Source organism: Echeneis naucrates, chromosome 16 (genome assembly GCF_900963305.1).
Source record: "Echeneis naucrates chromosome 16, fEcheNa1.1, whole genome shotgun sequence".
Classification (NCBI taxonomy): Eukaryota; Metazoa; Chordata; class Actinopteri; order Carangiformes; family Echeneidae; genus Echeneis; species Echeneis naucrates.
The window spans coordinates 8,512,182-8,528,751 of NC_042526.1; the positions used below are offsets into that span (position 1 = coordinate 8,512,182).

Genomic DNA, 16,570 nt, shown 5'->3' on the forward strand with positions numbered 1-16,570 from the left:
AGTGGCAGTATAAGGCAATTTCAAAAAAGTTGTTTTGTTGCAGTTTCCTTTAACTGCTTGGCTTGGATTTTAAGGAAGCAATTGCCCAACTAATCCTCAAAGAGATGACAGCAGCATTTTCAACAGCATCCCACCCTATTAACATCACCTTGGGATTACCTTGACAGTGGGGAGGAGCTGCTAGAGACAGAGAGGGGACAAAGGATGAGGAATACGGACTCAAAAATGAGATTTAGTTGTGGGCACACTGCTCACCACTCGAAATCAGACAAAAGCAGCATTGTTTGTAAGATGCAGGAAGAAAAAAATTAAAGCGGATGATGAAAGTGATACTAGAGTGTGACCACAGAGATGGGCACTTCAATACAAACAATGCAAACCACACGAAAAAATTTCTCACTGGCTTGGACTACTCATCAGTCCTGGGGAGGAGGATTCTGCTGTCAAGCCAAACACGTCTTTCCCATTAATTCAGGTTCCCTGCGTTGGCCCATCAGCGTTGCGAAACTAAATGTCAACACTAGCCTGCATCCCTTTCATCATGTGGTCAGCTGTCGCACAACACAACAGCAAAAATGCACACAACCTTCATTCACCGCTATGCCACGAGACCTCACACCAAATAAACTGGCATTTCCACAGAGCCAGCCAGATAGAGGGAAATGATGCAGACAGCGGCAAGGAGGGAATCTGCTGGAGCTGACCTTGTGTTACACCTGCGAGACTCTGTTTTGCTGCTTACCTCCATTTGCACAGCTTGAGCTCTCAGCACCATAGGGAGAAAACAACAACTAATAAAGGTATCAAATTCATTAAAAAAAATAATAAGAAGTAAAATAAAAGATGTTGCTTACAATAAGGTGAACAAACTTTCTAATATACTTAAGCTTACTTGATGCTAAATGAGCCAGAAAATGACATGCTCAAACTCAAATGTCATTTGGGTTGAGAGTACATTTAATTTAATAAAAACAGTGCTTATTAGATGGAAATTGAACGATTAATTCTTCTTAACACTCGCAGGTTCATTATCCTCTGCAGACAAGATGCATTGCAGCAGAGGGTGTGATGAGAGACGTGAGAAAGAGGAAAAATGGCACCGTCTTACTTAAAAAGGGCCCTTGGAAGAGAGAGTGAGGGAGTGAGAGAGAGAGAGATAAAGTGATGGAAGGAGGGAGTGCACAACAAAGAAGGCACAGACTTCCATTGTCTTCTAGTCTGTGTATTAGCAAGTCATGAGCTCCTAATTGTGTGGCTGGGCCATGGAGTCACTGCAGGGGTTGAAAAGCAGTGGGAATGAATGATATCTGCCAAAAGCGCTGGGGCAAAGAGAGCCATAGAGGAGCAGAAAGAGAAAGCACAAGGTGAGGAGGAGAAGAAATAAGGAGATGTGAAATAGATTCGCTACATTACGGAGACGGGGCAAAGTAGGAATGATTTGAAGCATAGTAGGTGCATGAAGAGTTGTCACCGTGGCAGCTGATGTTGTAAGTAAAGGTCATTCCACAAGGTTTTCAATCTATGTGCTAGGTCTAAAAGGCCAACACAGACAAAGACGAAACATGACAGGAAAAGGCGTGATCACTGATGAGAAAGGTCATGAGACCATTAGGTGACCAATTTCTTTCCAACTGGTAATTAGAGTCAGTCATAACACAGAATCTCATTTTCTCTTACTCTATTAAGCTTTTCCCTTTCAAAAGTGTGATCTAAAGTGGATGTGTGGGCAATGTCAATTTGCTCATATAGGCCGACCTCAGCTTCAGAATCAATGACCAGGCTCTCTTTGTGCTGGCCCCCACTTAATTCTTTTTTTTTTTATGGTGATTCTGTCTCATCTGGCTTCACTTCCTTTCTCAGAGTGATGAGCTGCATCACTGGGGTGCATAATTCTGTTACACTCACTGAGATAGTCCGAGACCTCTATGTTGTCATGGTAATGGCTAAAAATCACTCTCTCAATGCATTGAAGAAATAAATAAATAAATAAATAAAAAAAGCTCCATTTGCTCATGCAACTTGTATTATGTTCCATTTCCTTCTGACTGCATGTCATCAGTGCTCCTGATGCTCCTCATCACATGCAGACTCACGGTCAGAGCTGCTCCGACTGGAAGCCTCCATGTGACCTCCCCCTGGGTCAATATCCACATCGACTCTGATATTCCTTCCTGATATGCCAAAGTTTATGTTGACTATTTGTCCACTTCAAAGGGTCGTACAATGTGCAGAGCAGTGCTTTCCTAGTCAGGTGTCTGATTGTGCATCAGTCAGCACCGATGGTTAGCAGTATCCATTTCTGCTCTGTGTCGCTGCTTCACCAGAGCCGTCTGTGGTCATATGGAACTAGTGTGGTGTGTGTGGAGGTGGCTGGTCTGACAGAGACACACTGCTCAAAGTGCTCGGCACGGCACTAGAAAGGACACGAAACCAAATGAAAACAAATAGCCTGCTCTGAAAGCAGCTCCTACGCTCTTAGGTTGGAAGTTTTATTATTTCTTTCCTTTTCTGGTTTATTTGCTTTCATCTGAATTTCTCCTGAGTTCACTTTCTGTTCAAACATCTAGCTACTACTGATCTGAGCTAATCTACAAGACGGTCAGTTAGGCAGCACTGCGTTGTGCTGCACAATGCCATGTTATGGCATTTATGTAAGCATGTACATGTACGGACTGAACTCATTCCATCTCCTTTATTAACTGAGTCCTTCAGTCAATATACCTACCAACCATTGCAAAATTAACTTTTTTGAGCAACTGGCTGCAAATGTGCACACTTTTACATGTCAACATTTAAGCGTGTGTGTTTATGGACTTGTCTGTGGTCATAAATGCATTATACATATGTGTGGGTGTGTGCAAGTGCAGTGAGGAGTGAGCAAGTGGCTGCAGAGGTCAGTCAAGGAGGAATCTATCATAATCCATCATAATCAGCTGCTGTGCTGTTCCTCCAGGACACACAATCTCCTGACCCGTGGCGGACACGGCAGATGAGAATCACATGAGGGTGAAATGTGATGTTTACCAGCTAGCCTGATTTCTGTATAAGAAATTTTTTAACTCAAACACAAGCAGGTCAAAGCATCTTGAAAAGCATGTGATTATTGAGGCAGTGCAGAACACACGTTATTTTTATTGTGAAATTTTGTTTGATCTGCATCTTCTGGAACGGCAGTATGGTGGACATGGTTTTTCTGTGCATTAAGAAAGCTGTATAGGCATATATTATACGCATTTCTGTAATTTGTTTCTTTTTTTAACCGTCTAATTAAACGGGCATAAAAATCAAGCTATATCACTTATCTCAGTAATTATTTACATTGAACAAATCCAGGTTGATTTTGATTAATGGAAGATTTTTTTCAGCTATGAGGAATGAGGAGCACAGAGCAGTGCTTAGCTGTCCGTTAGCATTTACAAAGTGAAGATGAGTTCAGGTGCTGTCTTTTTATTTCTTTAGGCCTTATACAATGATGAATTATATACCTGTCATTGGAAAAAAAACAAAAACAATCGCAGATCATCAAAATACGCTCGTTCTACAGAAATGCTGGTATAAATACAAACAGAAATAAAACCCTACTTTTGATCAGCAGTGCTGCGCAAACTAAGAACATCAAAAGACTTGAAATGTCATTAAACTGCTCTCCCGAGAGTGCTAACTCTTGAAGTACATTAATACAAAGCTCCATCTAAGCCTAAGAAATCCCACCGATCCTTCATTAAGTATTGGGAGTCATTAAGCACAGGATGGCCAGGCCAACGTATCATCCTGAGCATATAAGAAATTAGTCACATCTTAGGCCTTCAGCTTCTCATTAGAAAAGACTGCACAGTGACAGACTCAATTACTATTTCTGGCACACTAGACCCATGCAAGACTAATACCTTTTGCCCAATAATGACCTAGGCCAGGACTGAACCTCCTGCCCTCTAGCCTTCTCTAAAACTAACCAACCTCCACTTTTGTTTGCCCTCCCATAACGCACCTCATTTTGAGTCAAACTATCAGTGGATAAAAATGGATGCAACAAGGAGGTGCAGGAACTTCCCATTTGTCTTTGGTATTCATTGAACAAGTGAAAAGAATTCATTCTGTGGCCCAGCGCCACTGGCTGCTGCCAAGCCATGGTTGACAGAGAAGCAGCATTAAGGCAATTAACATGGGCTTTGCATTTGATTTTGGATGGTGAGACTGCCTTTGTAAACAGCAGGCGGGATTGGATGATTAGTTCCTGTGAAGATGAGCGCCTCATCTCTCCTGCTTCCTGACCAAGAGAGGATTACCCTTTTTACACATTGTGAATACAGACGGCACAGTGTACATATGCATACATGTACATTGACTCAAAGGCATGATCTCTGTGGGAAAAGAAAGGGATCAAATGTCGGGGAATCAAAGATTTTGTACACTAGAAACAAGTGGCAGAGAGCTCAAAGGGGGTTAATTCATGTTTGTAACATGACAGAGGTGGAGCCACGTCGTCTCCACACATTATCTATCCGCTTCTGCATTACTTCACCTCTGCACCCTCAACCAGACAGGGAAATTATCCCTGCCCCTCTTGACCCTCTTATTACCAGTTTAACACACAGTCTAATTCTTTGGATTCAGCTCCATTTAATGTGCAGGTTTTCAGGTATATAATAATGGAAAATTCAATATCAATGTCAAGGGGTCTCTAGTCAAAGCTCTGAAATTAATTGTGACAAATAGGCAATTATTTCAGTCATCTGAATTGAGATTGATCTTATTTGTTCATTTATACATTCGCCTGGTGGAGTAGCATCAAGTGCATAATAGCTTTTACGTCTGTTGATTGCAATTTCACCTGAGCGGTTGCTAAATTAGACGCATGTCCACGTGAGTGAGCACGAAAAAAATATGTGCAGAGAATTCCATTGGCACCGTCAACTAAATGTCAGTCTGGCGCAAAGAGACAGGCAGGTCATGTTGTTCCTGTGTACTTCTCCCCACGGACAGGGTAGACGAAGCGAGGTTTTAGCTCATCTTCCGCTCATGCTCCGTCACGCCTGGCCAAACACCCTTGATCTCAGAATTAGGTATCTGAAATAAGGGTTGTGCGAGTATCTTCGTGGCATAAAGATGGCACATTTAAACTTAAAAAAAAAAAATCCATTTGCTATCAGTAAGAAATATAGGTATAGGGGATGGGGGGATTAAACACAATCTACACATTACTGAAATTTCACACTCTGCAGCACCTCAGTTATAATTTTGAGTTTCATTTCAGCGAATGGATTGCTTCATGAGCCAGCATTTCTTGCACATGAGTCCTGGACTTAAAATCTGCTGTGCTGACCTATGGAACAATCCTAAATCATTGTGTTGTGTAATAGAAACAGAAAAGAGTCCCAGTAAAGGTCTCCATAATCCTCCAGATTAATCTAATCCTGCACATAAATGCAATTGCAGCAACTCTGCACTTCTAAAATAGGCCTCACCTACGATGCTGAGCCGATTGGCATATTTATCACACATGACACTTGAGTGTTTACATACTCACACATTGCATGCAGGGAAGATAAAATGTCTGTGTGATTTCAATCAAAAAAATCTGTGTCTGGTCAAAGTTCGGGGAAGCATAATCACCACCAGAGGCATTTGGCAGCTGATTGATAAACTCCTCATCTAGATTAGGAAGCAGGTAGTGATCGATCTGCCATTGTAAAAAATATTAAGGACAGTTACTGAGTTTAAGGTGTTTTAACACAATCATCATGTGACTTGCTTCAGAAATTACAAATGACTTTTCTTGCTTGTTCTAGAGGTGTGATTTTTCACTGGTCACACGATTCAATCGCAATAACCATCCCAACAATTCCATATCACAATGCATCACATCAATTCTTCTGTATTACTTCACACGTTTTTGTTTTCATCAACAAATACAAACAGTCAGACCTTGGTTCCCTTTCTTTATTTAACAAAACTTGAGCCTGAACACAGTAGACAACAGCATTTATGACTTCAATATTGTGGAGTACAACAAATTTGTCAACAAATCCAAGCATTTCCTTAATATGGAATACAGCCTATTAAATCTGGAGCATAGTAGACATGAATTCTCTTGCAAAATTACCAAACAAGTTAACTAGCCTGGATAGTCCAACGGTAAGATGACAAAGCACAGAAGCCCACCGATGTTAGAAAACTAGTATTTCAGCATAGTAATTATATTTATCCAATGCTAAGTGTGAATATAACGCACGGTTGTGGGTTGTAGCAGGTGAAGCTAAATTTATCCCATTAGCTGTGATTAGTGCTTACCAGTATAATTTCTACTCCAGAAATCCAACAATGTCCCCAACAATAGGATTCAAATTCCACGTCAAATAGACCAAAAAGCAGCCGGTATTGGACTCGGACACTTCAACCTGAAACTACCAAAGTCGGACTACCATAGATGACATGGGTTACTTCCACAAGATTTTTATTTTTTTTTTTTACTCAAATTTTTGTAATGCAATGACATTATTTTATCATCAATTATGGTCCACCACTACATTGATTCACTGTCTTCACATTTGCATCCCAATGCATCGATTATATGATTAATTTCAACAGCGTATCTAATCTTAATCCTTTGTGGCTAACATCAACATCAGAGCCAATTTCAATTTGAGTTCGATTCATCACCCCATAAAACAGCATTAGTCATTAGTATTATTATAAGTGCTTAATGTTCATTTTCAAGGACATCCATAATGATCTCAGTCATCCTCGGGGACAAATCAATGCCACTTGAAGATAAACATAGAGAGCAACTTTGCACACAGCATTTACAGGTGCATCCGGGTCGACAAACAGACAGAGGATCAGCTGTCCTGGGGTTGTCAGTGTTTCTCACTGGGTTTTTGTTGACCTTTAAGGTAGTGTTTGTTTGGTTTGACAGGGGGATGTTGGAATTTCAGTCCAAAATAGCCTGTCGGTGTCCACACTGGCTGCCATGATGGCTGTGAGATGCGGTACAGCAAATGACTGCTGATCACAGGGGACAGCAGGGGTGCCAGCTGTCAGCCTGCCACGGTCCATTCCCTGTCTGACAGCAGGCAAGGCAACACAGGGGACACATGCAGTGGATCGTTCTCCTCTCTGAGGAGACACCATGGATGAAGATAAAAGTGGGGAAACCAAGGTGACCGTGCAGGGCAAGAAAATTTGCAACGTGCAGAACAAACAAAATAAGTCACAATTTCATGGCTGCACCCCAATTCAAGGTTTAGCTGTTTCAAAGTCTCCATCTTCCTACTAAATACATAAAAAGAGAATATCTTGAACAACGTCAAGGTCAACCATTTCAAAAATTTCATCCAAAGTCAACAATACACTAACAGGATCCCAGCTTGATGCTGGCTGCTCAGTTTATCAACAGCTTGCAAGATTCTGTGTAATTGCAGTCCCCTGTGAGAGTCTTGAGTTAGAACCTATATATCAACTTTAGATAAGTTTCCTTCAACTATTTAATGCAGCAACATTATGACCAATTAAGTGTTGAATAACTTTGAAACTTTAAATCCAGCATGAGCATATTCAACAGCTTAACGGCATAGATAAAAGCGTCAGTGTAGAGTGAGCCTGTCAGGCACTTGTCACAGGAGTGGCTCATTTAACTTCATCACACAGCACAGCTGATACCACAGTTTAGTACTGTATTTGCAAACAGTATTTTGTTAGTGTTTGTTATTGTTGAACAATGGCTATCGAGGTGTTGGGATTGCATTATGGCCAAGTTGTCCTGTTTCGATACATCCCACAATCCTTCACTCAGTCATGCATGTTATGGCTTGTTGTTGCAGAAGCTGCACCTGAAACTACATTTAAATTGGATTTTTATTTCCACAGTGAACCTGCTTACTTTTTATAAATACAATAGATGTTAGATGTGATTGGTTTGTGTGTTGTGATTTCTGATGTCTTTCCATCAGTTCATTTAAGTGAATTGCCACTTCTTATGAGTAGTTTACCATTTCAAAATGAGGAATTGGATACTGCGGCTCGCCTAAATGCACAGGATGTTTTCACCCAAAAGGATTAATCTTATCTGGAAAACAATTTGATAACAGGTTGGAAGAGAGAGACGCCGTTTGAAATGATGTGAGGGATTTTAAAGTATTGGGTGTTTTACTTTGGGCCAACAGACCTCCATTAATAAAAGGAAACAGAGTAGAGATGGAGTTTAACAGTTACGGCTTTTAAACACTTCACATTGATTGTAATTGTGCGCATGTATACATTTGCATAAGTATAACTAAAACGAATAAAACTGCCCTGAAAACCTTATCTCCCTGAGCTGCTCTTGAACCCAAACTTCTCAGCATGTTAAAGGTCAGCCATTGGATCCAGTACTTTAGACGGGTCCAATCACTGTCCAGCACAAACTGTCTTCATGGTTAACGCCACTCGGAGTAACTGTACGTACATACATACTACATACTGTGCAGACAAATGCCCTGAGAAGTTGGAATTTATTCTTAAGTTGAAGAAATTATGTAATGGCTGGTATTCAGTAAATAAGCAGATCCATCCAAGATTTGTTTCTGGAAACCAAGGGCATTGTGGATCTATATAAGGCATCCACTGGGGATTAACAAGACCTCTGCATGGCAAATTAGTTCAGATCAATCCAAAATCAATATGTAATGAGCTGTCTGCTAACTGCTAACTTTTTCCAGTGCATTTTATCCTTTTCTGTTTCTCTCTGTCTCCTTCGATCCGAGGGTTCATGCAACATTTGAGAAATTTCACATGCACACTAATATCTTATTTATGATGGAGTTCATTTTTTGCCAATAAACTGCTGAACTTTGTTTAAAAAAAAAAACAAAACAGATAGGGTCTCATCCAAGTAAGAAACCTGGATATACTACATGGGCACTTGATCAGAATCCTTTCCACTCTTCTTCACGAATGACAACATTTCTCACGTTTCATGAAAACGTCAATGCCAAAAATTTTCAACATCACATTCATATGTGGGATTATCATGCTCCTGTAAAGGTACATGATTTATAGATAAGTAATACTCAAATTAATGGGAGATAAACACATAGAGATGGTCAAAGATCTTATACACACATGACTGATCATGCCGAGGCATTCTTACATCAGACTGATAAATGAAGATACAGAATCCACACAGTATCTGGTAACAGTTGTTATTGCTGCACTGCCACCAAGCTCTGAAACATGAGTCCAGGCATGTGGTTTTGTTTAACAACTCTGAGAACTAAAGCCGCACTGACCCACTGTAAATCCTGGCCTTCTCTGGGCAACCCTGCCTGGAAGCATATCAACCATGTCAGCCAACGCAACATCTCTTTCTTTTCTCTCGCTTTCCTGTTCCAAAGACGCGCAAAGATAAGCACAGGCACACAGTGGCTTATTAGGCCAAGTGGACTGTCTCTGGGAAGGTACAGTGCAGAATTAAAAGCCACAATAGGCAGGAGATCATGTGATTCTGTTTCCCCATTCAGCAGGAGAAATGACCCAAATAGTCTGCGTTTTGGTTATGAATAAAAATATCCCAGCACCTGTCTTGTGGATGTGCGGCCTGGAAACACGGGGCAGGTAATGGAGCACACATTTATGTTGTTTGAGGATATTCTTGCTGTTTTTTTTCCCGTAGTAGACGCTGAGAAAACAAAGAATCCTCACTGAAGCGCGACTTGGGCTTTAAAAGTGCTGTGAGTTCACTTATTCAGGAAAGGTGGAAAATATTCATCATGAAATGCTGAAATGTTTGAAAACAAGCTGAACATATTCCTGTCTCACTGGTACAGCACTATGCGCTCATACACAAGCACAAAGTCATAGATCTGAACGTGTTGTCACATGTGAAATCGGTGATTATACATTGATGGACTGACAGGAACAGATAGTTGAAATGTAATATATCAGCTGGCAATAAATGTTTGTTATTGTATTTGACTAACACAGACATCTGTACAAGACCAACATTGAAGGATGGTTGAAACAAGCACACTTGTGCCCAGTATTAGTACAGTCAAATGTTTATGAGGTTGATAAGCATGATGCTGATTCTTAACAAGCACCAATCATCCTCAGCTTTAGGGGTAAATAACTGATGTAAAGCTATTCATCTTTTCCCATTTCTCTGCCATCGATAATTCTCCTGCCAAATGTTTGAGCAGACCAGCTGAACAGTTTAAATATACTTCCAGACTGCACACCACCCACCATAAACTAGTCTTGTTTGTAACTACATTGCAACATTCCACTGTCAGCAGTTTGCGCGGCTAAATATCACATTACATAATAGCACCGTTTTATCTAATGCAGCTCAGAAAGCGAGTGCAAGCCTGCAGGGCTATGAAGATGGTCAAGCACAATGGCAGTTACTCTGCAAACCTACAAGTATTCTATCAAAGAGAGTACGATGACGGCTCTTCACTAGATTTTTGTTTTTCATTATTACCACAAAACAGATGCTGAATGCACTGGAAGAGAGGTTTTATTTGGATTTCTTATAGGGGAAGTATGGGGACTCAGGTGCTTTGAAATTGGAAATTTTCTGAGGCTTCTTGTTCGTGGTAAATTTCACACACAATTAACGACTATTCTGTGCAGTGTTTCTGTGGCTGAGTCTTCTCAAAAACATTTACTGTGTTAGGATTCCTAGATTATAATCAACACCTTTGTGGTAGCCTCATTGTGTGGTGAAGTCTGTGAAGGACACTAAAAGCACTCACCTATTGCAAATGGCGGCTAGCAACTCTGCTACATCCAAGGCTACAATTATGTGAAGGTAGCAAGATATTTGGATTGTGCACATCTGGAAAAACCCTGAAGCATGTGTACAAAGCATGTCTACCACAAAAATCTAACTCCATTCATCCATATTTTATTTCCATTCGGATTTATTGCTATGGTTCTGTGTGGGTTGGGTATTGCGACAATGCCAGCTGCAAATTCTTTAAATGTCAATGGCTGTGATTACAACTTTATGTCAAACCTTTATGTGGAATTGAATGCAAATTAACCAATAAGACCTAATATTATTGGTTTGTAGAAAGACTATGACGCTAACCAAAAGTTATGTCCTATTAGATGACAACATTTGCTGGCTGGTACTCTGATGCTCTAACTGATACACAGTGGGATTTTAACACCAATACAACATACAGTACACCTGACATTATTATCACCCCTCTCAGGGTAGTAGCTAATAAACAAACCGAGGCACAATTTGTTTATTCAAAGCTGGCAACGCATAAACTGCAGTGATATTCTGGGAGATAATTTCTGACATCAATCATGTGTACAAGCTTCCTCGCTTCAACAGAGAAAACCAGGGGTGGGGTTCGGCAGTCCAGACTAAATCACTGCTCCACACCTAATATAATGATATTTATACTTTACGCTTGCTGACAGTGACAAATTCATATTCATAGGCATGCACTAAAAGAAAATACACACTAACTAGGTGTGTATTCAGTATCGTTCTGCCTGGTCTGCTTGTTTATTGCCTCTTATCATAACAAAAAAGTTTTGTCCATATGTCCTCTATTAAAAGCATCATTGGTATGACAAGTAGCTTACAGGTGTTTTGGTTGTTTTATTTTTTTTTTTTTTAGTTATTCCCATGCACCTGTGACACTGTGGATCACTTCAGGATGCATATGATGTAGTCCAGATGTTAGTTTAGCTCAGGTCAGGTTGGCAGAACAGTGGCAGTTTCACAGTTACACTCCACAGAAAGTCCTGGAGCAGCGAGTATCACATCCTTAATTCAATACTTGATAAACTAACACTCAGCACACAGCCTTGGATGGATAACATGCACCTCTGAGATGGGCACTTCAGTCTTTCAGCACACTGTAATCGGTGGATAGACGCTACTAGTTTGAAAACCAACTCAAAACTGCAGTTTCACGGTTAAAAGGAGTGAAGTGCCAACTGAGTGTCCTCCACCGGCCCGGCTGCAGTCCATGGCAGGGCCGCACAACAGATTGACCTGTCAACATCGGCCTGTCAACAGCCCCCAGGTCACAACCCAGCCTGGGGGACACCACAACCCCATTTCAGCAAAACAAATATCAGATGGATGCGGGCTGTCAGTGATGGACATAGTCCCTGTGAAGTGAAGGGGACATGCAGCCAGCTCAGTGGAGGAGAAGAACTGCTGCACACTGCTTCAGCTCTCATTTTTCAGCCCCCCCCCCTCCAAAAAAAAAAAAAAAAAACAGTTCAGTCGATGGAAATGAGAAGTGGGATAACTTCGTTTTTGTTTTGTTTTTTTTTAAAGACAGGCTGCTTCAATAAGTTCAAAATCAGCTCGCCGAAGGGAAAAAAAGAAAAGTTGTGCAGTTTGGAAACGCAGATTTTTACATTCCCCCTCCCTGTCTGACCCACCCGGACACTCCGGCATGTCCGCGCCGTCACAACATTAGTTTCGGTGTGCTTTAGAGACAAACAAACAAAAAGCCCACTCGGACTCACCCACGGTAGTTGAGCCGGACCCCGAACCAAGCAGGAGGTACCAGATCCACATCCTCCGGTCTGCTTTCGCCCCCTCCCCCGGCCTAACCTCGCTGTGTTGCCCCGCCGCGGGGCCAAAAGCTGGTGGGCAAAGAGGGGAAAAAAAAAAAAAAAAAAAAAAACAAACACAAAAAAAAAAACTTCCCCCGATGAAGCTTCTCCTTCTTTGTACACTTTACAAATGTCACTTCTCTTTCTTTTTCTTTGTCTTTTGTTTCTTCCGGCCAAAAAATAAAATAAAAAAAAAAAAAATTAGAGCAGCATGTCGCGTGCGGGTGGGCTCGGAGCTGGAGACGGCGGTACGGAGTCCGGGTCGGAGGGAGATCGGCTCGGCTCGGGGGGGAGAGGCTTCACGGGCCGGAGCTGGAAGGGGCTGGCGGGCGGGCTGGCTGGGGGAGTCGGCCCCGCTCGTGTGTCTGCTGCTGGGAGAGGCGGAGTCGGAGGCAGAGAGCCGGAGAGCAGAGGTCGGCCACTCCGGGACAGCAGTTCTCAAACTGCGGGCATGAGACCGTGAAAGCGCCCCCCTCCCTCCCTGCCTGAGCAAAAAGCAAGAGTTATCTGAATCCACCAAAGCAGAGTCAGCTCACAGCCTGCAGGACTTATCTCACACACTAAGTTTGCTTGGACACATGCCCCGGCCACAAAATGGGGGTCAAATGTGACTCTGTCCTGGAAAAGGACAATTTAGATTTATTCCAAAGTGGAACCAAAGTTAATCTCAGGCAGAATTGGGATAAGCTTGTTAAATCGGCATGTGAAAGCAGCAGATAGCAGGAATCATACTGTGAATCTTGTCATAAGGACAAACTATATCAGTTCATACTGAAACAACGGCCTATTAAATAATGAAGTAGGCATGAAACTAGCAAAAAAAAAAAAAAAGTTAGTCAATACTTTTCATTTTCCAAACATTTTCCTTAGTCTTTTTAAACTTTTAGGACTATTTTGTTCTCAAAGTAGGAATGAAAACATTTTCAAAACAAACACGAAAAGTAAAACTATAAAAAAAAAAAACCAAAACGGTGGGTGCAGCATGTGCCGCAGATGGCACAGGGGAAAACTGTTTAGAGCGATCTTTTCACAGATGGTTCGCCTTGATGAAACTTAAAAGAGGAAAATGCTTGTAGAAAATCTAAACATGAAAGAACTTTTGGTCCTGGCACAGAAAATAGTGGAGTATACACACAGTCACAAGGTTCCTTTCTTCTCATTGCATTTCTGGTGATCCTTCTTGAAACTCAACTCGAGCAACTTCCACACAGGGTGAGGAATTTCATATTCAACAAGTCAAAGATTTCACTGTCCAGGCACCGGTCCACGAAGGCACAGGCAGCACACAGCGATGAGGCAGCCAGGAGGGATGGGGGTTCATGTTGGTGCTTTTATGCCAATTTAAGTTGGACTGAATCAGAGAGAGACAGAGGGCGGCATGGAAGGACAGGAGGTTTCACCTATCAAACCTCGCCTCTTTATCATAAGACTGCAGCTGTGTGCAGACAGACAAACACGCTTCAAACAACACCCCCTTCCACCTTTGATAGTCTGGTCACCTAGAGGCATATGATTGGGATGAGTCCCAATATCAGACTCTTCCAGCCACTTTATATTCATCCACACACTGTCTTATCAAGCCAGAGCCTCGTGCAGACTCAAACTCCAGGGGAGAGTCTTGGCATGTCAGCCGGATCTGTTCAAACTTTGTCAAAGATTCCAGCGCGATAGCTTTTGCAGGGGCCTGTTGTCCTCATATTTCCCCCCTCCCACTGTGGCCTGAAGGGCCTAATGTATTTCATTCTGTTATGATGAGTTGTGACAGTGGCTGCTTGGAAAAAAAAAAAAGACCTGCTACATAACCGCTCTTCTGCAGTGGGTGGATATGAATATTTTAATAATTGCCAAAGTTGACAAAACGAGACAGAAGTCTCCAAAATACAAATCGTGAATACAATCAACACTAATAAAACTAAATGCTTGTTGAGGAGGAAGGAGATTTGTCAGTCACTGTTAAATGGATTTTATTCTGCTCCCCTGGAGTTATCATTAATGTTAATGCTGAGCTGTCGCACAAATTATACAGCCTGATCCATGAACCAGAACAGTATAATCTGTTTTTGGGAGCTCTGTAGGCTACAAGCTAAAAGCAAAAATGGTCTCAACTACATTACTGATCGACACACAGTGTTTCAGTAATGCCCATCATTTAGTCCAGGCTATCTATAAACAGCCCAGACCTAATTAGCTGCTGGCCAACAAATGGAATCATTACGGGATATTAAACTCTAATATGAAGGTTGTTATTGACTTAATCGCAGGAGAAACCCAATTAGTGGCCAAATTTGTAAAATGACTCAAAGGTAGTGAGACGATCTGATTGGTGAAGGCGGTGGGGAAGTGGGGCGGGGGGGTAGCAACCTGGAATGACTTTGCCTGTGGGTGAGTGGTGGCATTGAGAGAAAGATGAAGTGAGATTCAGCTAGAGATGGAGCAAGAGATTTAAGGGAACGCATTACAGGAACCACAGAAAGGGAGACCATGTGAGTGTGCGTCTGTGTGGGTGTAGAGACAGAAAACTACTAACAGAGCTATTGGAAAAGAGAATGAGTAAGGAAGACACAGGCGAAAAAAAGCAAAGACAGACAGGATGAGGAAATTGAAATGTGGAGAAGGTGAAAAAGAGGATATGATAATAGAAAGTTATGGAGAATGAGAGGAGAAATGCAGCTGAATAAAATTTTCCCTAACACTGGGGCCTTATTATTGATTCAAGCTGCCGTGTATCTCTGAAGTAAATGAGAGCAGCTGACTCCAGACAGTCGCAGACAGCTTTGTTAATATATCATTTTACTAAATGGGGGGTAATACAAATCATGGGAGCTTCAGGTTGACATGTCCTTGTCATGTCAGACTATCATTGAGGAAGCCAGGAAATGCCAAGGCCCCCCTAACGGATTGGCAGCAGTTGCCTGTTGACATTCATCATATATTTAATAATGAGTGTTCCAATATGAAGGACAACTTTGTTTGTGAGCAAGTGTGTGAGTCCCTTGAACTGAGAAAGGACACATCAAGGGCCATTGTGCTAATAACTTTTCGCAAATGTTCCTGCTGGCACGTTAAGTTGTTGACTTTGGTGTTGAATATTCTGAGCTGCGCAGAGTCTCTTTGTCAACAACAGCACACTGACAGTCGGGCTATGGTGACCAATCACATGGAAACACGCCTGGACACAAATAGTTCTATATTGAGTATTATGCTGATGTATACTTGCAGAATTTAGCCCTCACTTGTGTTCACTCTCTGAGTCTCCTTCATGCTCCTCCAAATGCATTAATTGAATAATCATTCAATTACGTGATCAATGCTTTGTTCCTTTGACATTAGTTAACAAAGCCGATGTCTGGCCGTGGGGGACTGCAGGGACATCAGATAGGCATTGACAACTGATTCACTGGGAGGATGAAAGAGTTGGTTCTGTGAGTGTGTGTGTGTGTGTGTGTCAAACTATACAGCCTCAGCCCCAGACTCAAATGAAGACCAGACATTGATTTAAGGATTTCCGAGGCAGGGGCAAATAACAACTTGAATGAGTTGAATGAATCTGCCTGGAGCATCAACAAGTTCTTTCCTTAATTAAGCTATTCATAGTAATTGGAATGTGTTATACATGACTGCAAAGCCCAAGGATGACAATAAAACAGTTAGCCTTAGAACAACATTATTGCTATAGCAAAATATGTGGATGTGACAATCCAAAAAAGATAACTACACAAGCTATTTGAGTAAAGAAGCTTGTTTGCTAATGACATAAGTATCAGTAACATTATTAGTTATACCGATTCAGCAAAAAGATGCTTCGATCTACAGGAGTACAATTATAACAATAAAGCATGCACAGCAAAACTGGACTACATAGTTGTTTTAGTGGAGACTTCTTTCTTTGGTGAACTGGTTCTCAAGGCCGCAGCAGTGCATCATCACTACAGGTCTCCAAACAACAGGTGGTGACATTTCTAAACAGCAGCCTTAAACAGGGCCCAGTCAAACTGAG

The 16,570-nt window shown here is 41.7% G+C and overlaps 1 protein-coding gene across 3 annotated transcripts in view; it reads right to left on the reverse strand.

Annotated features, from left to right (window-relative positions):
• ldlrad3 (low density lipoprotein receptor class A domain containing 3) overlaps positions 1 to 12,600 on the reverse strand; it is a 69,856-nt gene extending 57,256 nt beyond the window's left edge. For all 3 annotated transcript variants that reach the window (XM_029523835.1, XM_029523834.1, XM_029523833.1), the window contains exon 1: positions 12,484 to 12,600. In XM_029523835.1, coding sequence (XP_029379695.1) covers positions 12,484 to 12,535 — 52 coding nt within the window. In that variant the 5' untranslated portion in view covers positions 12,536 to 12,600. The remainder of the gene's footprint in view (positions 1 to 12,483) is intronic.
• Between the last annotated feature and the right edge of the window lie 3,970 nt (positions 12,601 to 16,570).